Genomic DNA, 23,485 nt, shown 5'->3' with positions numbered 1-23,485 from the left:
TATGACTAAAAAGTTCAGGGTATCAGTTATAGTAGTATATGCCCCTGTAGAACTGACTGATGGAGATACTAGTGACTCAGATGAATTTTACTTAAAGTTACAGGGGCAAATAGACAGGGTCCCAGGTAGAAATATGATGATTTTGATAGGAGATTTTAACGCCCAGGTTGGTAGAGATAGGGATAGATGGTATCCTGGCCTAAGTAAATTTGGTGTAGGAAAAGAAAACAGTAATGGATACAGACTTTTGCATTTTTGTAGGTATAACAATCTACTTATAACCAATAAGGTGTTTGGTCATAAAATGGCTCATAAGTTAACTTGGTATTCACGTAATGTTAAGACAGCCAACATTATTGATTATGTTATAGTAAACCGAAGACTGGCAGAACCGCCAGTCTTTCTATGATGAATGTCGTTTAAAGTAAGCTCTGAAATTCATATGCTCTTTCCCATGATGAACTCAATACTTTTCAGTATTGAGGCTGTGGTTGTCAGCATGTGGCTCTTGTTGTTTGAAGTTTGAGCCTACAGAGCGTATGCTGCTTTTCAATAGTGATATTTATAAGATTTGTGAAGTCGATAAAACTGAACAAACAACTGATCTAGTCAATCTAGATAATATTCTAGCCTCCGTTGAGCCTTAAATTCCTTAGTGCCTTATGGATCTAAGTGCCTTTCTTTTTGCTTTTTATTTTTTTACTTGAGCAAAAAAAATGTGTTGGTTCGTAGTAGGTGTTCTTTTGGCTAGCCCTGCCCTGTCCTTTTCTGCTTTTTTTCTTTTTTCTTAATGATCCGTCTTTAGCTTCCCGTATTATTTAATCTTGGGATTATGAAGGCTTTTGTATTGACCCCGTTCTTACATTTCTTTTTCAGGCCTTACTTTCCTTATAAGTTATCTTTAAATAATGTATTGCAACTGTACCAAAAATTTGTATGCGATAACAAACCAAAGATATTGTATATCTTTATGCAATATCTTATCAAATTTGGGCAATTTTAGCAGTCTATGAACTGACCATGATGACAGTCCTGGTTTTCACAGGCTCGGGCGTATTTTCGCGTGTTTTTTAAAGGCTTTTGCTTCTTTTTTATTTGATTTTCTGGCAACGCTGTGTCTTACTTAAACCATAATTCAAATTTGTAACATGAGCAAAAAAATCCATCCAATTATGGAAAATCCTATTCTTAGTCCTGAAATAATTGGTCAAATAAGATCAGCAATAGAAAAAAAGAAACCAAAATCAGTAAATGATCTTATATCTGAATTTTCAGAGTAGGTTTTTTCCAATTTTATCTTTGTTAGGCCTATCATTTTAGCTGATGCTTGATGGAATGGGGTAAATATATACCAAATCATATTATTGAGTTAGGAATAAAGTAAATACACCATTCGATGCCTTTTTGGTAAATATATACCAAATTATATTATTGAGTTTCAAATAAAGTGAATATACCATTTGATGCTTTGTTTTATGCTGATTATGAATATAACAACCATTTCTATTGGAAATGAATTTTAGCCCCCCTCCCCTATATATGTGAATTCAGGATATGTATTAGCACATATGGAGGTGGGGGTTAGGTTAGGGGGGTGGGCTAAAAATCATTTCTGATAGAAATGATTATTATATTTCTAATCAGCATAAAAAAGGCTATAAATATTTACCAAATCATATTATTGAGTAACAACTAAAGTGAATATACCATTCAATGCCTTTTTTATGCTGATTACAAATATAATAATCATTTCTATCAGAAAAGAATTTTAGCCCCCCTAACCCCCATCCCCAAATGTGCAAATATATAGGCTATCCTGAATTGACATATATAGAGAGGGGCTAAAATTCATTTCCAATAGAAATGATTATTATATTTGTAATCAGCATAAAAAAGGCATTGAATGGTAGGCCCTATATTCACTTTATTTGTAGTCAATAATATGATTTGGTAAATATTTACCCCTATGCTTACTACTCATAGTCTAGGTAGGCCTAGAAGGTAAAATTGGTAAATTTTTTGCAGTTCATATTAGCCTATTGACTTGGCTACCAATAAAGTAAACATACCACTTGATGCCCTTATTTATGCTCTTTCCAAATATAGGCTAAAAATCATTTGTGTCAGAAAGGAATTTTACCCCAACCCTATATATACCAATTCAGGGTATATATTTGCACATTAGGGGAGGGGGGGGGGTAAATTTTATTTCTGATATAAATGAGAAGGGTAAAAGTCTACTTTATCTACTTTTAGGTATCTTAGAAAGGGGTTGGGTTAGGAAGATAAAACTCTCAGAGATGAGTCTACAGGCTAAAGTATGCCCCAGGATGGTATTTGAAGTACATACCTCCACTCCTCCTTCTAGAGGGTCCTGATACCTACTGAAATTTTTACAAAACAATATTTTACCTTGATTTTTAGTTCTCAGTTTCTTTTTCTCTGGCTTTAGTTCTGAAAATGAAATTCCTGTTATTTGAGCAGAATTTTAAGCCATACCAATGTTTTTTTTTCTAAATCTAGGAAATGTATTTGCATATATATAAAACCTTATAAATTGGGATTGAGCAAAGTTGTGAAGCTGAAAACAAGTTTGTTCTACTTCATTTAAGCAGAAGATCTATTTTGCAAGATTTCACTTTTATAAACACAGATTTTTAAAGGTCATGAAAGGTCAGGACCCTATAGAGAGAGAAGGAGTGGAGGTAGGTACTTCAATGTACCTTCCCAGGGCATACTTTAGCCTGTAGACTCATCCCTGAAAGTTTTATCTTCCTAACCCAACCCCTTTCTAAGATACCTAAAAGTAGCTAAAGTAGACTTTTACCATGAGGAGTAAGTTTGAACTTTACCCCCACCCTGATGTGCAAATATATACTCTGAATTGGTACATATAGGGTTGGGGGTAAAATTCATTTCCAACAAAAAATGATTATTATATTTGGAAAGAGCATAAGAAAAGGCATTAAGTGGTATATTTACTTTATTTGGAATCAATTATATGAAGTGCAAAAAATTTGTAGGTGGCCCTATAATTTAGCTAGGATGAAAGTGAAACCATCATTTGATGCCTCTTTTATTTCTTTCATAATTGATATAAATTACCTTTTGGGTCTCTTTAAGGGCTCAAGATGGAATTAGCCCAGAAGCAGTTATTGAATTAGGCCTATGAAATATGTTCAAATCAAGGCATCAAATGATGTTCTCACTTTCATCCTGGCTAAATTATAGGGAAACCTAGAAATTTACCCATAATAATCCTAGTTAACATATTGCCCAGGGTGAGCACCTTTATCCTCACTATTTTCTCTGTTGTACAATTTTTTTAACAAAATTGTGAAAAATAAATGTGCTTTTGTGCTGCAATTGTTATGTTATTTTTTTTTATTTGCTATGGGCTATGTTTAGTTATTGTTATATATGTTATTATCATGTGTTTTAACTGTATATACAACTGTGTTTGTTTTTGCCATGGCCCAAAGAGGCTTTTGTTTTGCTATAAATATCTATCTATAAGGAAGTTGAACACCATCACTGCCATCTATCAAAAAGATAAATAGGCTAATATGAATAAATTTAGGTTAGGTTAAATTACCTAGATGAATCTTGGGTGTTTGTTTTAAAACAAATGTTCAAGACTTGGAGAAATGACAAAATATTGCAAAATATGATCGTAAAAATAGAAAAACAAGGGAAATAGTGAGGATAAAGGTGCCCCCCTTGGATAATACATTAACTAGGATAATTTTGCATATTATGAAGTAAGAATTGCTTTCTTGGCATGTCTCCTTATGACCTGGTGTGGTCATACATTTATACCCTAGCTTAACTTGTACTTGTCTAACCTTTCATTTATGTTAACATTTTGCTCCTACAATTACCTTATCTATTTAGGCTTGCTGATAAAATAGGTTTGATGGATCAATGCCCAATTAGGCAACAATGTAATAAGCAACATTCTATCTGATTTCAGTTATGGGGACAACATTGAGTTTGACAGCTGTAAAAGTGTCAATGATTACATGTGGAGTCATTTTTGCCATTTCTTTAATAGAAATAGGGTTTTTTTGTGCATTGCTTGCCCTTGCCATTTCTCCACAAGAGATCTATCAGATCTGGTGCTAAATTTATACACATTTTGCAGGAGGAGAACCTTTATCTTAACTTCTTTCCTTGTTTTTTCAGTTTTTCTAAGAAATTTTATGAATTTCTTAGAACTTATATATTAACAGAATATATAACCCACCCACCCCACCCCCCCCCCCTAATGTCCTAATATATACTCAAAATTGCATCCTGAATATATCAAAATCAGGGTATATATTTACACATCATGTGGGTGGGGGTAAAGTTCATTTGTGATTCAAATTAATGTTTTATTTAGATACAGTATAAATTTAGATCCAGTCCCCATCATAAGGAGACATGTTAAAAAAAAAAAATCTTACTTCATGATATGCAAAATTATCCTAGTTGACATATTTTCCTGGGGGAGCACCTTTGTCCTCACTATTTTCCTTGTTTTTCCAGTTTTCCAATCACATTTTTCAATATTTTGTCTTTCTCCATGTCTTGAAAATTGTTTATAAAACAAACACCCAAGAGACATCTAGCTAATCTAACCTAACCTATATTTATTAATATTAGCCTATTTGTATCTTTTTGGTAGATGGCAGTAAAATAACAAAGTCAAATAGTTATCCATGTGTAAAGCAAACAAAAATCCCTATAAAAAAATAAATAAAACTCAAAATAGGCAGAAATTGAACTGGATATTCAGGTCAAACTTACAAAAATTACCACCAACAGGAGTAGGGCTGATGCCCCCTGAGCAGGATTTTTTTTAGGGGGGGGGGGCTATAAAAAAAAAGCAGGAAATTTTTTTTATATGTATTTTTGTTATGTTTTTACATGTTGGACAAACACTTTGGGGGGGGGGGCAAAACATCATTTGTGCTTTACTGAAAACAAATTTCATACTAATCTGTTTTATTTGTAATACAAAATTGTTAAAAATTTATGGAATGATTATCAATATATATTAAACTATTAGTCTACATTCTTTAGCTCTCTTTACTAATCTTTGCTATTATGATGATCTTGTGTTATGCTTCATTTTTTTTTTTTTTTTTTTTTTGTCGTGACAAGTAAAAACAAACACCTTGAAATAAAAATTGTTTTCAGTAGAGTGCAAATGATGCTATTGTCTTTAAATGGCTTAGGGGGGGGGGGGTAGCTCTACCTATGTTTTAAGTAAATTCTATGTGTTTGAACTTGATTATTCATTGTAATTTCTGTTCATTTTGGATTTAATTTGGTAGTTGATAAGGATTTTGGTTGGTTTTAAGCTTTAGTTATTCTTTAACTTTTATTTCTACCCAGTTTTGGTTTGATGTAGCTCTTTGGTTTTTTACCTTGTTTTGTGGAATTAAAAAAATTAATCTATAAAAAATGAGGAGAAAACAAAGGTAAAATGACTGAACTCTATTTTTCTCACAAGGCTGAGCCTGGGTTGGAATGGCTAAATACATTTAGCCATTCCTTTGATATCACATAGATCTTTTAACAACCTTGTATGCATGTATAGTCTTTTGATTTAGTGAAATATCTCCAGCAACATGCTATAAAATTTCCAAAATAATACCCTTATCTGTTCTTGGAATACCACATAGATGCTGTTTTGACAATCTGGGTATACATAGTATCTATTGGTTTAGCTTTACATCCCCCATAACTATCTCTGTGAGTTACAACTTAGTACCCTATTGTGTTACTGAGATATGGAATCTGTGTCATTTTGACAACCTGGGTGTACTTAAACTCTTTTGATTTAGTTTGATAGTTGTAATAGAAGTTGTAGTAGCAGCAGTACCAGTAGTCATAGCAGTCACAGTCATAGTTGGGATTGCATTACACAATTGCAAGTAGTTGTAGTTGTAAGAAGTCACAGTCTTAAGTTGTTGCAGTCACAGTTGCAATTTGTCATATTAGTAGTCAAAGCTGCATTTGTAAGCACTTGCAGTTGCAGCTAGTTATAATCGCAATTGCAAAGTAGTCCCAGGCACAGCAACAAGTAGTTATAGTAATTGTTACAACTAATTGTAGTCACAGGTGCAATTAGTGTAACCAAAGTTCAAATTCATGTAGTCATGCCAGAGGAGTTGTAAAAGTGAAATTCTTTGTTCCCAACAAGAAATCCAGTAGAGGTTAAACTCATACCGCAATATTTGTGAGAATGCTATACAAAAAAAAAAAATCAGGAACAGGATTACAGATTAGAAGGTTTATGAGGATAAAATTAGAATTTTGCCTAACTTCATCTGTTTGGCTAGAGGTGTCAATTGGGAGTGAGGGCCATTTGCCCTCCCCCAAGATGTGCTCATTCCCTCCCTAGATTTTGAAAAATACCTTTTTTTGAGTATTTTCATTGCAAAATTGATCTGTTTTGGTATTTTTTAATTGAAAAAAAAAAAAACAGAATTGTCTACTAAAATAAAAAAAAAAAATAAATTTGGCCTCACCCCATACATTTCTATATACTTGATGCCACTCTGCTAAGTCCAAAAATTTGATTTGAAGCCAAAGGGTCAACAGTGGCTAAAGGTTACTGAATCTGTATAAAAACAGATAAACAATACACACAAAAAATTGGTGTTTTATGGGTATTAATTAAAAAAAATTTCCACAAAATAAGTTTTTCAAAGAAAAGTAAAGAACTCCATTAAACCAAAACTTAGCAAAAGTAAAATAATATAATCTACAAAGCATGAAACTAATGCAAGTCAGCAATAATAAATAAATGAAACCCAAAACGAACAGAAATTACAATAAATAACCGAGTCAAACTCAAAACAAGCTGAAATTAACATAAGTTGGGCTCAAAACCCTTATGCCTTCCCAAGGCCAGAACATAATTTGCACTTAACTGAAAAAAATTTAAATGTTCTTACTTTTATAACTTTAATAAATCAAATAATATTAACATTATGATTACTAAATATCAGTATTATGTATATTAAACTGACAATGCACATTCATTTGTATTTTTTTCAGTAAAGTGCAAATTATGTTCTAGGCTGTTGGGTGGTTGTCATCCTCAAAGACCTAATTTCCAGAACTTAAAACTATGTTGAATAAAATGGCTATCTAAAATTTTGGTTGGATATGTTTGGGGAAAAGGTGGGCGTGAGAGGGGGGTTAGTTGCCCTCCAATCACTTTCGACAATTAAAAAGGGCACTTGCTCTTTGAATTTCCAAACGATTGAGCCTTTTTTGAAATATCTACAACAGCGCCTTTTATAAAAACCTTATATGCACCCAGGGCATAACTTACAACCCTTGCCCTGAAGGCTGTGGGGGAGTGTCCTCCTCAAAAACATAATTTCTATCTGGAAATCAACTACACTGAACTAAATGGCTATCTCAAAATTTTGATTGGATGTGTTTCAGGAAATGGTGGGTGTGGAAGGGGTGTTATTTGCCTTCCAATTACTTTTGACTATTAAAAAAAGGACAAGCCACTCCAATTTCCAATTGAATGAGCCCTTTTCAAAGTTTCTATGATGACTTTTTTGATACAAAGTGCCCTGCTCTAAAGGAAAAAAATAATAAATAATACACTGTGCCAAGATTGTTCTTATATGTCCTCAGGGCATAACTTAAAACCCTTGCCCTGAGGGTTGTGGGAGAGTTTCCTCCTCAAAAACATATTGTCTATCTGGAAATCAACTACGTTGAAGAAATGGCTATCTCAAAATTTTGATTGGATGTGTTTGGGGGAATGGTGGGCATGAGGGGGGAGGGGGAGACTTGTTGCCCTCCAATCACTTTAGACTATTAAAAAGGGCACTAGCCACTCCAATTTCCAATCGAATGAGCCCTTTTCGAAGTTTTTACGACAACTCCTTCGATACGAAGTGCCTGGGTATGGAGAAAAAAAAAATAATACATTGTGCCAACATCGTTCTTTACTTAGGCAGCGCTATTGAGCTGCCTATGGTTTGAAATATATAAAATTCATCAACTTTAAAGCTGTGATCTTGATGAAAATTCAAGTTCAAACATTTCAGAGCACTTTTAGAGTCCTATCACTGATGTGTTTTTATTTGCTAGTTTCTTTTTTTTCCAGGGATCATTTTACCAAACCAATAGTCCTAGAAAATTGGGGAGAAGACTCATTTGAACAAAAATTAAATGCTCAGGTGGCCTTTCTGCATAGCCAAGAAGATAATGCCAAAGCAAAGTGATGTTATCTGTCATTTTGTGGCACAAAACTCGAAAATTCTGAAATAGGCAATTGACTAGAATTAACAAATAATATATTCAGCTTCTCAGATTCAGGGGCAGTAGAGTTACTCGGTGGCACATTCGTTCCTAGATAGTCACATAGTCCATGCAAAATAAACAGTTAAAAAAGAGCAAGGAGTTGAAAATAGGGCAGTCTCCTTCATATACAGAATAATTTTTTGATTTGTTTAATTTTTTTATTCTTTAATTTTCAGTGTCACTCATTAATTCCATTAAAAAAAAAACTTGATCTTTATATTTAATGTTTGGACAAAGCATACAAAGATGCATCATGGTTGGTTTTTCATTCAATGCTCTTTCCAAATATAGTAGTTTCTGTAATCATAATTGTGTCTCAGCCTCCTTGATGAGGTCAGGGTAATGGTCTAGTTCATCCCCTCTTCTGAAGGAAACACTATAGACCTTTTAAAAATAAATTGTTAGTTAAAACAGATTAAAAAGCAGAATTTTTTTCTCAAACATCTATGTCATAAGTGAAAACAAGGAGCGCAAGATTGTCTGGGCTTTACATAACATAGATATGAAATCAATCTAAGTTGCAAATGTATAAATGAAAAAAGTTGGTGTATTGAGGGAGTTAGAAAGATCATGTTTTGTTAAACTTGATCTGTTTTGTGTCCCTCATTTTCACTTGTATTCTTAGATTCTTACGAATTTTTTTTTTTTTTATGTTTCAGGCCTCCTATCCACCAGAAAATGTTAAGATTGGTTTTGTTTCAACAATGGTTCTGTCATGTGCTGTAATTATTACAACAGATAAAAATCAGAATGTATAAATATCACCCATTACTAAGCCTAGGAAGCCATTAGACAAATATCCTTGGAATTTGTCAAATTGTTCTGCCCTAACAGATTTCAATGAGTATGCCTTTCAAAATGATTTAATTTAATTATATTCTAGTTGAAAACTTGGAAATTCTTTGCAGTTGCTGATGCACTCAGGTATGTAAATATACCTTTTTTATTGCAGTATCCCCAAGAAAACCTTGATGAGTGTGTATTCTCTAGAGATACAAAGAAGAACAAAATACCAACACTTTTTATTGTCTCAACCAGGAACTGTCCAAGCTATGTACAATAGGTAAGTACCCAAATCAGTATCAGTGTCTATTATCTCAGTTTAAAAAAAGGAGAACATTCTATAAAGATCAAGAATCATTTCAGGAAGGACACTCAACTTTCATAGATAGGCCATACTGTTAAATAATTTAAGCCCACAATTTCTTGGGCCAAAATAAACACAAAAATTATTTTTTTTTTTTTAGATGGGGGAGGGGAGGTGAATGGGGGCCTTGTATCTGTAAAAATATATAAGCAAAAAGAATAAAGTCATGCTGTCCCATTTATTACTGAAATCTACATTGTTGCCAATAGGTACACCAATTAATGAAATAGTTACAACCAATTCATCATTTTCTATTAAATTATAATTGATCTTCTTACACAAAAATTGTTGTCATTAAGATACAATCATCTTGTTTATTACAATAAATTCATCACTTGCACAAAAGAAAAAAAATGAGTCTTTAATTGGGCCTTCACAAAATATCTGTTCTTCTAAAGATTTTTTAACACTGTGGATTGACCAATTAGTTTTTCAGTTGTGTTCCAGAATTTAATTTTTCGGCTATTATCTGCTTGCAAAAAAGGTTAAGCAAAAATAAGTCGTTTAGGATTGGTAGTACAAAAGAAGCTAGGAAGAAAAAAGTTTTAAACTCTTAACATATATAAATAATTTGCTTTGCTCTAATATAATTTGCTCTAATAATAATTTGCATAAGGCTACAATATGTCTGTCGGTTGGTTCTAGAGTACATTATTATAAGCTTTACCCCCCCCCCCCCAACTTTGTGCATATTTGAATTATGATTGTGCAGGAATCAGGTAAGACATTTTGTGAGCCTTCTGTCATTGTTTATTTCCTTTATTTGCAAATATTGGAAAGCTGCCCAACTGTTATTTGGGAGACGATAAGAATTGACTAGAGTTTGAAAGCAAATCCAGCTTGCTTGTGGATAGCGTTTTTTGGCTTTAGATTCAAACTATTAGTTTCATGACTTCAATAAAATTTGAAATTTTGATTTTTTTTTCTGCATTCATTGTCAATTACTTCAAAAACAGATATTATTTTTGAAAATCTTGCAAAATTATGATTAAGACCAATTGTTAACCTAAAATTTGATTATATACTTGGAAGCATGGCCATTTTTTAAACAGCTTGCTTTGCTACTCGTTATTTGTGACTAGCCAGTATAATTCTCACAAGCCTTTTTTTATAGGCCATCTTTGTTTTCCATTGGCTTTTCGTGACTGGTACTTTTTGTCACTAAGACATAACCTATTACAAACTTGAAGTCATTGATTTCAAATATGGAACTGAAGTTTTAATTTCAGCCATAAACCTACCTTCAGTCCCTTATGCAAGGGATCCAGATTATGAAAAGAGCCAATCTTGAGTTAAAGCATTTATAGATGAATGTTAGTTGAACAGTGGGAATGTTATGCCTTTTCTAAATCAGGATTATAGACACATGGTATACATAGCTGCAGGGCCCATGGACCCAACTCCTACCCCAAATCCATGTGTGTAAGCGTGTTGCACCTCTTACAATTTGCCATGTGTAAGCATGCATCTCTTTACAATGTGTTTAGAGATCAGTTTAAGCACAGCCTTAAATGATCAGATAAGATTTTGGTTTTGAAATTTTTACTTTTTTTTTAATCTAAGAATATGATAGGCTATTGAACAGGGGCATATTCAGGATTTTTTTTTGGGGGGGGGGGCTTATAAAAAAAACGCATCAAATTGTTTTACATGTACTTTTATAACGTTTTTACAAGTCCAACAAAATCTCGGGGTATGCGTTCGAATCCAGTAGCAGTCTTTCTATTCAAGCATTTGTACAAGAATTAGATTTCCTCTAACTAATTAACGTTTTAGTTCAATTATTTTAAAAGGCAGTCAGTAAATAAAAGACTTACAATTATGAACTGGTTGCATTTGCTGTATTCTACAATGCTTTCTGAAAAAACACTAGCCAAACCTTTATTGGTGGGCTGAGGAAGTGACAACCTTTTTTCAAATATAGGATAATTTCCATTTGTTTAAGTGTTTAAATTATTATTTACTTTCATTTGAGAAAAAACCCTGCTTTGTCATTTAATCAGTATAAAAATCAGATTATTTTGATGTACACATTGTTGTCATACTTCCTTTTTTAGTTTAGGTCAATTTACAATGAGATATAGCTAATGTTGAGCCAGTAATTATTTTTACCATTTGCAATTGGTAATGCTAAGAAAAATAAAATCTGTTATTTTTGACTGGCACAGATAGGACCTGTTGACCCTCAATTCACTATTCAGGTTTTCTTCTATGCTGCTAGATTTAAAAGTGTTCAAAAAAATTAAAATTTAGAGCTGAATTAAGACAGTTAAAGTAGGATAAACATTGAATAAAACAAATGCATTCATATTGATGACTTATGCATTATCATGAGTGACATATCATGAATTTGGCTAAATTTTATTATGAATTGGTCATGATCTTTTCAATTCCCAGTTTCAGCATTAGCTATATCTTGGGGGTTTAGGCCTGTTATATTGACAGAGATTGCTATATACTTGCAATTCATTGAAATGAATGGTTCTGTTTGGTACTATGATCTTAATCAGTATGAATGTATTTATTTTATTCAATGTTTTTCCTTCTTTTATTGTCTAAATTCACTGGTCTCTAAATGAGCAAATAGGTAGTAATCTCTCTTTAAAGGCCCACTATAGTGGACACAAAAACTAAAGGAGGATCTAGGACAAAATCTGGGGGGGGGGGGTGAGGGGGACACTGTAACAAGGGTGCCAATAAATGACCAAATTGACAAGTTTATTTAAGAAAAAGAGTGAAAAACAGAAAAAAAAAACGAAATAAGGGCACCGGAAAAATTTTTGAGCTATATCAGTAATCAAAAGAAAACAAGTTTAGTCTGGATGGCAAAGTGATTTTTCATATATTACTGCTTTACTTTTTCAGATATGTTGCAGCTGTCAAGAATAATGAAGAACCAGGAGTTTTTCTGAGAATAAGTGCAGAAGCAAAACTCCCTCCGACTATGGTAGCTCGTCGGATCTTGGAACATTACTTACTTACTGTAACTAATGCAAGCAAAGCAGGTGCTGTAGACCATGCTATAATTCTAAGTTATCAATAATAATATTTCGAATCTTATAGTTGAATTAATCTAGTGGTTTCTATTGCCTTTCATTTAAGAACAAGTTGAAAGAAACAAAAGTTCATAAAATTAACAAAAAAGAGTGAAAACAAACACAATATATACGTTTTTTGTATTCAATAATTTTTTTCAAGTGGAAAATAAGATATATAAAGGACTGTTTCGTTTTAAACAAACCAAAAAAGTAGAAAGATGTACAACTATCCACATGAAACCTCTATAGCAGAATTGCATTTCTTGATTCTGAGGATCTTTTCTTTTTTTTTTCCTCTCTTATTTTCAAGCTTTTTTTTCTGGCTTGAAGTGTAGGTTTTTGTTTCTCGTTCTTTTATATTTGGTTTTCCTGCTGAAAGAAACGGCAGCTATTTAGAGGAATGTGTAGGGCCGATAAAAGGAAATATGGAGAAACAAATTAAGAAAAGAAGAGGTATAAACGACCTCTAAAACGCAGACTAAAAACCTGCAAATCAAAGAAAGGAATAGGCTACTGAAAGTAAAAAAAAAATAAAAAAATATGCACTTACTTAATTGTGTCTGATATTGAAATAGGAATAGTCTTTTCTGTATTGATATAGAATTTTATTTTTGCATCTATTCAACTTTTAATTTGAATACAATTTTGTATTCTAAACTTGTCTGAAAGTCAAGAAAAATAAGGTGTAATCTGAAGGTTGCTAATAAGATCATCTTAAACGAAATGAAAATTCTAATGTTTTCAATTCTTCTTCTTTTATTACTCAGTGACGCTTCTTGGCTGCAAATGTCTTTGCGTCGGCCCTGCGGCAGTTGGGATATGACTGGGCATTGTACCTCTAGTTAAAGATTAATCCACTGTGCCATTACAGGACAACGTTCTCAATTCATTTGTTCTAGTTGCCGTTTGGACCCTGAAAATGTCTGGAGGCGGTTCATTTGTATATAGATTAAATTATTTAATGCGGTGTTATATATTTTCTTTGGTTTTAGTTGTTTTTCTAGGCTTTTAGTTCTCCTTTTCATATCGCTGGGTTTTTAAGTTTTTTTTTGCAAATTTTTCTCAATTTTTTCTTTTTTGGCACTGAGGACAGACCGCAAACATCGGACAAAATGGGTCCAAAATATCTGCCATTTTTTCAAAATATCTTCCAATTGTCTTCTAACGTATAATTTCGGATTCTTTTGTTGGTTGTGACTGGCCAACTCAGTCTAAAAAAAATACGCATTGATGTCGAATTTAAACTTGAATAATCAAGAACTTTTCACCGCCAGTTCAAATCGTTGCTCTGGCTCAAGATTTGTTCGTGTAGTGGTTGCAATCCAAAGTAGTGGCCGACTCTTGCCGGGGTTAACGCAAGTAATAGATTAATTACACTCCCATATACAGAAATAAGTATATAATACAAGGCAAAGACAGACATTATTTTATTTTTCTTCTAGTGATCAAAGCAACAGTAAGTGCTAACTTGAAGAATTCCTCTCTTATACAAGATAGGGACTTGGCGCTGGAGGTTTATCTGGTAAGTTTATTCATATTAATTTATAATAACTTTTACCGCAATACTAATCTGGCTAACCGTACCCATAATAATGCTAATTACAACAAGAGCAGCTACAGCAGCAGAATGAATGATAGTAGCCAATGGATTTTGCCCAACACTCTTGCTTTTGTTCATGTATTTGTGTAAACCTGAAATTTCCTTCTCTATAACTTAAATATAGGAGAACAAGCGATTTCAGATGAAAGTCAAGAGCAAAACTTACTGAATTTATCTCATAGATATGGAGGGGGGGGGGGGTATCTCATTAAACCACCCGCTCTTCACGTAAAATTTACGTAGTGCTTTCCTGAAAGCGTTTCAGATTGCAGCAAGTTTATCCAGCTACTAATTTTAAGGTGTTTTTTTTTTTTTAATATTACTTTTAAAAGCATGAACTGAAACATTGATCTATATAATTGGTTGTGTCGGTGACTCCCAGCCAATCACTACGGTTCTGAACACAATATATCAAGCAGTCAGTAAGTTTTATAAAAAACTGTAACTAGTTTTGAATGTAGTTTTGGTAAGTTTGCCCTATTTTGTCTTATGATTGGGGGGGGGGAGGAGTGGACACTGAACCCCTCAGGAAAAGATATTTTGTTTAGTTGTTTGTCTGTTTGTTTTTTTTTTTGGGGGGGGGACAAAGAGACTTTGAAATTTGAGTTGAGAGGGGGGGGGGCATATTTTTTCATCTTATTCTTACGATAAAAGGATATTTTGCCTGTCATCTGACGGGCTCTTTGGCTTTTTTATTGATAAAAGCATATGCAACTCACTGAGTCCTTTCAGTCTTTTAGCACTGTGATGAAATAGTAAAACTTTGAATAACATTGCACTAGTTTTAGAGCATTAAGTCCTGTAGGTCTGAGATATAAAATTCAAACTTTGTAGTAAAGAGCGGAGTGTAGGGGGAGGGGGTCTCTACGTATATAATGATTTCTATTCTTTTTCAGTTTAGTGTTCTTCTTTAATTTAAATTGAAAAAAAAACTATTTCACTTAAAAATTTTTAATTTCTATTCGTTTCTAAGTATCCTCTTCAAAGTGGCCCATAAGATGTGTTTGGAGAGAGAGAGAGAGGGGGGGGGGGTCTGAAACTGCCTCAACCTCCCCCTTTTTATGCTTGAGTAACTTTTTTTTTCCTTGCATTAAGAATGTAAGCGCGGATTAATGTGTATTTTCTTTACACAATAAAATAGGTACTAATTCCTGTTGATCAAGACTATTCTTCTATTTTGAACTCGATATTTCTGCAAAAAGAGGGAAGCTTTAAAACTTATTCTAAATGGGAGGATGCTTGGGTAATTCTCTCCCCCTCCCTAATCCTTGAGTAAAATACTGCAAAATTGTCTGAGCTTAGGCTCATCGAAAAAATTTGCTCTTGTAGGAATCCCCCTCCCCTCCTATCCATGTGAAGGTAAGCATATGAATGTAATCTTTACTTTACACTCAAAGTTTTTCGGCAATAGGTGAATAGTTGTCCATAGCAAGGGTAAAAAAAGCGTATTGCAGCGCAAAATCGGGGAAATCGGTACTTTGTGCTATTTTTTCTTTCTTTTTTTAGCTTAAAAACCGCATTAAAACTTGAATTCCTATTTGATTGAGCTTTTTCCTGATATCCTGGAGCCAATGGTTCGGTATAATCACCCCTGAAAAAAAATGTATTGTGAACATCTTTCATGGGAAAATAATAAAAAAAACTCGTGTTTTTGTGCATACGAGCTAGAAACTTTTGCTCCAGGGCTCTCAGAAATGTTAGGTTTAATAGTTTAATTTTCGCCAAGATTACGCCCCTTCTTGTGGCTGAATTTATTAATTTTTCCTGTTCTGGAGTCAGCATAAACACTAATTCCGTTTTATTTTTGTTTTTATTGACAGCGCTGCTCTTTAATATCCGTTCAGTACCATGAACGTTCAGAAACACGCTTTTCTCCATTCTTACAATCTTAACATACAGTATTTAAAGAAAAAGAAAACGTCTAACGACCTTGTGTGTGAAAATATGAATGTCTTTTGATTTTTACTTATTTTATTTCAGTGTGTATTGAACGATGATTGCTATGGCCCAATCCCAGACGTTCTAAAAATGTATGTATTTTTGTACTTTCATTCTTTTATTTATGTTAATTGAGGATGAAAAATACGAGTACTTCATTTTCTTTTTTCTTAATTTTTTTACTTGACAAAAATAGTCTCACTGCAGTTTGTCAATCAATATACTTCTCTCCTTTCGTGATTAGAGCGATTATTTAGTGATTAAAAGTAAATAGAGACTACAGAAAATATGCGACCAGATGAGTGCTATGGAGGGGGGCGTTTTGCCCCTCCCCCTCGTCCTTTGATAAGTGTAGTTTTTTTTTTACTTCCAATTTCTTATATTACAAATATTAAAAGATAATTGATTGAGGAAAGCTGAAGCGAAGTAAAGGTTCGGACGTGGAAGATGGTAGAATTTAGAAGAAGGTACAAAATATTATTTTGAGAGACCCAGACCTTCAGATATAGTATGCAAAGAGGTAATCAGCAAAATCTTTGGAAATGTATTGTCGGATCAATAAGACTTTGATCAGATCAAATAAACATTCCTAAGAAGAGTTTTAAGAAAGAGACTGTAATATGGTTACTGATTTTGAGATTGATTCTTTGCCTCTTGAGAAAAGGCCTCAGAAAGCGAGTGCCATTTTCATATCCAATATGCGGGTGTATGAATGAAAGTGTGTCATTAGATGCATGAGTTTGCAACATTGAAGGATTTAAGTTGCCATCTTGGAGAGTGTGAAATGATATGAAGAATGGCTGATTAATGTGATTAGAGATGAATGTTATGGTACTATTAGGTAAATAATAAGATAGTTCGTAAATTCCTTGCTCTATTTCACAATCCTTCCCTTTGTTAGTAAATAGCACGTTTGGCACTTCATTCTTACACAGTTATTGTTGAAAAAATATGCTTTTCTCTTTAGGGCTCTCAAAAAAGAATAAAGATCCTCCAGAGCCGTTACTGGCGCATATGGCGTCGAATCGACGTTTCAGTCACTGGGTCTTTTTTACAAGAATAAGTAGCAAGCTAGTTGCCCAACCTTGCTGCAGCGGGCTTCGAATCCTGGGCCCCATATTGGCAAGCAGAGCATCAATCCACTGTGCTACGACAGGGTTTAAGGCTCTTACCCATTCTTTGATTAGCCGAACTCGTCGCTGTTGTCTTAGCAGCTCAAGTTTTAAGCTTATTCCAATTCTTTCGCTTCCCCATGTTCTAGAAAAACACTTTGTGGTTCTGCCATTTTATCTTCGTCATCTTCCCTGTACCTCCATTTTTAGTCACAACACTGGCCGCTAAATAAACTTTTCAACAGCTTCAACCGTTTTTGTATCCACCTTTATGCAACTTCGGTAACATCCTTCTTAAATTTTTCTTGTGTTTTATATTTGCCTCTGGATCTAGCTTTGCACCTTGTTTATTGAAACTGTCATAAAATCAATTATAATCCCTTAAACTGTTACCAAGTAATTTGATCCTGTCCGCATAATACTACTACTACTTACAACTCAATGCAGAAACAAGCCGCCTGGGGCCAGCAGCTACGCACGCTCCTCCTCTATCCCAATTTTTTCAAAGCCTCCCTCTTTACATCCTCCCAGGAAGTTTCCATATCCCTTGAATCTTTCCTTACAACATCCTCTCACCCGAACCGTGGACGATATGCTTTTGTTTGGCCCTAGACGGTTGGCCGACAAGGACGGTCTTTGGTAATCTGTCATCCTTCATCCGCAGAACATGTCCATTTGCATAATCCAAGTCGGATATCATCTGGTCCTTTCATCGCAATTCTACGGCGTTAGTCGCTCCAAATTCTGAATCATTATGCTTGAACTAAACTATGATTCAATTTCTGCGAGAAAATACCTGGCTATCTAAAACCAAAATAAATCAGCTGTATAGTGTTGTTCTTCAGGAAGTGGTGTTTAAGATAATTAATCGCCATTTATGTTGTCACTTTGGTGTAAAAAATTATAGAGTCGGTAATCTTATTTGACAAGTATTAAAAAAAAAAAAATTATAATATATCCCTTATGTTTCATGCTTAAAAAAGAGAAGTTCAGCCAAATAAGTGGTGTTTTTTTTGCTACTTTTTCAGTGTTGCCAGAAGCCTTAACTTTGTCATTGCACATTTTAATGAAGTCCTTCTGTGGCCTGTTAAGATACTTCTTTCTTGTTTTTAGATTATCGAAGCCAAATTTACACTATCTAAGTTATTTACCATTTGTTCTGTTTAGAAGTCGGTTAATTAAGCTCTGTGTTGGTGTAAAGGATGAAAATCTTGGAAGCAAAAAAGATACAACTTTTAGGCTAAGCAGGGCAACGTAGATCCAATAGATGAAGCAATGCACAAAACTGTTGTTTCATTCAGCGAGTCTCTAGTTTCTATTCCCCGAAAATAATTTCTTTCTTTCTCTAGGACTATAGGCCTTGAATACGAAGTTCTTTTAAAAAAGAGACTAATGGAAAACAACATACCCTTCTCAGATGAGCATAAACTACGGCGCCAAGGCTTTGATAAAACACCCGATGTCAAGCTTGATATCCCCATCGGTAAGGTTTTAACCTTTTCTCTTCGGTTTCGATTTCTTTTAAGTCTACTGTGGATTCCTTGTGTCTTTCAGCATATAGCAAACATGTTATCTGTCAATTTCTTTTAATTGATCACAGGATTGAACGTTGAACTAATTGTCGGTTTTATTCTTATTTCATTCTTCTATTTTCTTGTAATTATAATAAGAAATAGTAATAATAATATTGTATTTCATAGCTTTTAGGCCATAAATAAAAATATATATGTTGCATATAACTCTAAAATTGGTAGCAACAGATACATGTAAAAAAAATTATTTAAGTTGAACATTGAAAACAAGCCTGTCTGTTAGAAATTTATCTTCGCCTGAAAAAACAAAACAAAACAGGAGAAACAATTCTGTCAAGAAGGCAATCTCCATCATATTTTTCGTTTTTCCCGGAAGGGTGGAAATTTTTATCTTCCCAGGTTAAAGCAGTAGTTGACGGCGCTAGACTTCATAGTCCAAACTGGCGGTACTAATCTTCGTTTCATGGCCCTTCAGCCAGGAAGTGTAATGAGGGATTTGGGGCCAGCCATCTTGTGCTTTCGTACACTTTCCCCGTTTAGCTTTCCCAGATTTCTTTATGCACCCATTTAGGACTGGGTCGACTCTGGCTGACTTTACAGAGCTTCTGAGCTTGCACAGGTTTGCTTCACAGTTTAAAGAAAATTGCTTACATTAATAGCGTTTGCAATACTCTCTTCAAGATCCAGTTCAAATGCCCCAGACAAAAATTTTTATATGAAGATGGTTGCCTACAGGAAGTGGAATATAATTTAATGATGCATCGATAGTTTCGGTTTTATTTTGTAGGTTTTTTTTTATACGTTAGTGATACACTTTAATAATTAAGGACTAAAAGACTATCAAAGACCCGAACACATCCGAAGACCGGATCCGAACGAAAGACCCTAGTAATTTTTAACTGCTACTACTAGATCTATGTAATATACAATTTTCCTTGTATATTTTTCTAAGCACTCTTACGATAGTATAACTTTGAAATCCTTTAAAAACAATCGATTTATTTCTTTTTTTTCAATTTTTTTTCCCGTTTTTTGGCTGAAGCTTCAGTAATCTATAATAATTGATAGAAAGATTATAGTGCATTTTATGTGCTAGAAGAAGGGGGTCTTTGTACATGTTGAAGTTCAAAATGTTACATTTCCAGGTGTCGATGGGCGAGTCATCAATTGGATTGAAAGCAAAGCCCTTTTCGCAGATGAAAAACTTCATCAGCAGTACCTGAAAGATCAGTTATGGCCCTATTGGAATAGATTTGGACCGGGTATGGTCATTTACTGGTTTGGTTATGAGTCGTCGATACGAAAGAACACTAGCAGTAGCAACGCTGCTAGAATACTTGTTCGGCATGACTTTCCTGAAAAGTGTCTTGTATTAACTCCAGATCTTATATTAAACAGACGTTAGTTATATCTAGTTTCTGCTTTGAATACCAGCTGTTTTTAATATTTACTGACAAAGAGAACATGGTTTAAAATGTTGTGAATACAGCAACAAGTTTATATCTGTCTATATGAAGCTAATCAGGGTAAAATTAATAAAATACTAAGCAGAGAAAACTCATGAAGTCAAGGCCGGACCCAGGTTTTCTTTCGGAGGGGGTTTTACTAGAAAAAAAATTTCGGAGGGGAGGATTTAAACACAAAAAAACTAAAAAACTCATACAAAATTCGTTTATATCCCTTTTTGTTACGTTTTACGAGTCAGAAAAAGATTTCGGGGGGGGGGGGTACACGTCCCCCCCCCCGCTGGATGCGGCCTTGCATGAAGTAGGTTACTTTGAATAAAAATGACAAGGTTATGCTGCAAAATTTATCAAGATGTTTCTGGAACATAGCTTTTAGTTTTTAGTGGCAAAAATATTTATAGTTACGATATTACTATTTATCAGCTAAAAGGCGTGTCGGACGACAAGCATCAAATATTAAAAAACCGCCTGTTCACTCTCCTGTGAGAAACCTACTGACTATGACTGTATAGCGTATATTGAGGAAATACTCGCTTCGGGTACCCGTTATATGACATAATTCGACATAACCAATTATATGGTAATATTTAAAACCTCATTACTAGCATACATAATTCAATATGGTGCTCCGAAGGTAGAAATTTAAAAAAGATTAAAAGAAAGTAGACTTGACCTCCTTGACCTCTGAAAGGCTCGTGCATTTATAAGATTAAGTTTTTTTTTTGTATTATAGCTTCATTTTTGTCGCCAGACTGAACATCGGGGGAACACTAACCCTAGGTCTCAGGTTGATGCAATAAGTTCGCAAATAAACAAAACTAGGACTAAAGAACTAGTGAATTTTAAGACGAATAAAACTAGGAATACGATGACTAATGTTGACCGCCTTTAGTGTGTTGGATTTGAAAAGAAAACTTTTGGAAAAATGGTATAAAGTGAAGACAAAAGAAGGCAAAATCAAAAGTAAATGAATATTTAGTATAAAATATAAAGTCAAGATTTAAAAAAAGGAGAAAAGTGAATTAAAACAACAAATACTGCACGAACAGGAACGCTAACTCTTTCCGGGTTTTGTTCAAATTACAAACGTTTTCAGAAACGGAGTGTTGCCTCCCTGAACTGGTAATAATAACGAAAAAAATTAACATCAACCATGTTTTCATTTACAATTTAAATATAAATCTAGTTTTCTTCCTAAAGGTCCAGAAAGGCTCAATCTGAGCTCCTGCGGTCATACCAAACAGTTGTCACGTAATTGTTTTTACTAGCGAACATAGGTCGTGAAAACTACTGAAGATTGTTATTGAAAAAATGGCCATTAAATTAAAAGAAAATCCCAGTATATTTACAAAAGTCTATACTTACCAAAGCTGATTTGCTAAATTTCTTCATTAATACAATAATCGAACTGCCTTGTTCTTAATTTTTACACTTGTTTTGAACTTATAAATGTTGTTTCAAATCTTGCTTATATTTCAGTGGTTCTATTTTAAACAAGCCATATTTTTCTACGAATAGTTGATCAAAAAGTTTATAGGATAACATTACGTTTCCATGCATTTCAAATGGTTGCCGACAATTTTGAGCAATTTTTAGGATGGTGGAAACACACCTCTGTGTTCAAACGGCTCAAATTTTTTTTTGAAGAACGGCCGTAGAACTTTTTGAAAACTTGTTTGCAGAAGCAAAACTAGATCTTTTCTTTGCTATTTTGTTACAGTATGTGGCATATATCCTTTATATTTTATATAGGAAAGGTATATAAATGAAATAGAAATCTACCTCATTTAAAAATTCTACTCTCATTTAAAAAAGATAAAAAATTTGTCTGTCAATTCAGCTTAGTTGATTCTTCTTTGTCAGCATCATGACCTCTCTCTCTTTTTTTTCCTAGCCCATAATTCTGTTTACAAGAGCTAAAAGGAAAGAGGAAAAAAATTTAGTAATAATTTCCTTAATACAAAGGTTCAATCCTACTTAATGACTGTGGGTTAATTTTATACGGCTATTAAATATACAACAAAATCTATTTTTTCAATCCGATTGCAATCTCTTATTTAGCACTGTAATTTTTTAACTAGACTAGGATTTTTCTGGGCTATAGCTATAGAAACTACAATACTAAGTAAGATATTGCAATCGCTTTGAGAAAATAGATTTTATTGTATATTTCCCAATTACTTGATTAGTGAATAATTTGAAGAAGACTTTTGGGAGCTGGTTTCTTCTCCGTCATTATTGGGATGTAATTATCAGCAGAGAGTCGCCATCCCCAGTTTTTCGGTTTCATCGCAGTAGCCTCACTTTTCCATTCCATTACCTGCAAATACACACGAAAAGAATGGAACTTCTCAGTTGAGGGTGTGGGAGGCATCCGATCAGGACAGACAACTGCGGAAGAAGAAGCGAGCTTGGCCAAAAACAGACGAAGTCTCAAGAACCAGAGAGTTTCTCCATGATTTCCTTTATAAATTTTCAAAAGAGCTAGTTCACCTGCTAAAATGAGATCGTCCTTCTTAGCGTTCGAGTCTATAAAAACCTTGGCGGCCCCACGGAAAGACGGATCGGACCGGTACAATCACAGTCTGACAGATTTACCAATTCCTTGTAATCTCGATGTGGTTTCACAGCCTAGGAAAGCGTGCAGAAATAGAATTGCACCACACATGTCCCTTAGTTTTTCTTTGATGGAGCAAATATTCCATAGCTTATGTTCGTTTGAAGCTTTCGCCTCGGATCTGAAATATATGCCTTTGTAGGTGGCAGTGACATGATAGAGGAGAAGGATAAGGAGGTCAGTGTCGTTGCCGATGAGACACGTCAACTGAGTTCTTGCATTATGAATGGCTGTGGTTACAATCAGGACATCCGCATCAGCAGAGGCATTTTGTGCCGAACAACCTGCAGAGGACAATTTTTCTCCTATCGCTAGAGTTATCCGCTGCTTGTTTGTGCAGTTTTGCAAGACCTCTTCTTTCTTTCTTGTTAGCTTTGTTGTACCAGTGAATTCTACCACTGGGCACTGTTTACCCCTGGAACGTTTGAGGTGAGCCATACCTTTCGTCGAAGTACCATTGCCATATCCATCAAAAACTACCGAAGCTTTTCCAAATCTAGTGGTGACATACTTGACGTAACTTTCGCAAATGAAGTCAAATGTAGAGTTGGGTTGCCAAGTCAATTTCTGGAGCAGCCAGCCGCCATCAACGACATAGTGGCACGAGTCTCAGCGCTCATCCGAATGGTCCCCTGGCGCCTTTCAAATTGTGTTTGACAGAGATGGTTTGTCAGCTGGACGCTGAACTTCATAGGATCCAAAATAGGATA

At 34.2% G+C, this 23,485-nt stretch overlaps 1 protein-coding gene across 1 annotated transcript; it reads left to right on the top strand.

Annotated features, from left to right (window-relative positions):
• Positions 1-1,143: 1,143 nt before the first annotated feature.
• Positions 1,144-20,141, top strand: LOC148950154 (CDAN1-interacting nuclease 1). The gene is made up of 7 exons (XM_089091477.1): positions 1,144-1,276; positions 9,278-9,388; positions 12,338-12,477; positions 13,953-14,032; positions 16,091-16,140; positions 18,510-18,643; positions 19,838-20,141. Exons 1-7 carry the CDS (start codon positions 1,149-1,151, stop codon positions 20,095-20,097), a joined length of 903 nt encoding a protein of 300 aa, XP_088947603.1. The 5' UTR covers positions 1,144-1,148; the 3' UTR covers positions 20,098-20,141.
• The last annotated feature ends 3,344 nt before the right edge of the window (positions 20,142-23,485 follow it).

Source organism: Artemia sp. Qi Xiang Cuo, chromosome 7 (assembly GCF_049724085.1).
Source record: "Artemia sp. Qi Xiang Cuo chromosome 7, ASM4972408v1, whole genome shotgun sequence".
In the NCBI taxonomy this organism is placed as follows: Eukaryota; Metazoa; Arthropoda; class Branchiopoda; order Anostraca; family Artemiidae; genus Artemia; species Artemia sp. Qi Xiang Cuo.
Note: the sequence above shows the minus strand (reverse complement) of the source record. Positions and strands in the feature narration are given on the sequence as shown.

Coding starts and splice junctions, on each gene's coding strand:
- LOC148950154 (XM_089091477.1), top strand. CDS start 1,149: ATGAGCAAAAAAATCCATCCAATTATGGAAAATCCTATTCTTAGTCCT. Junction 9,389..12,337: donor GTCCAAGCTATGTACAATAG/GTAAGTACCCAA, acceptor TTACTTTTTCAG/ATATGTTGCAGCTGTCAAGA. Junction 16,141..18,509: donor ATCCCAGACGTTCTAAAAAT/GTATGTATTTTT, acceptor TTCTTTCTCTAG/GACTATAGGCCTTGAATACG.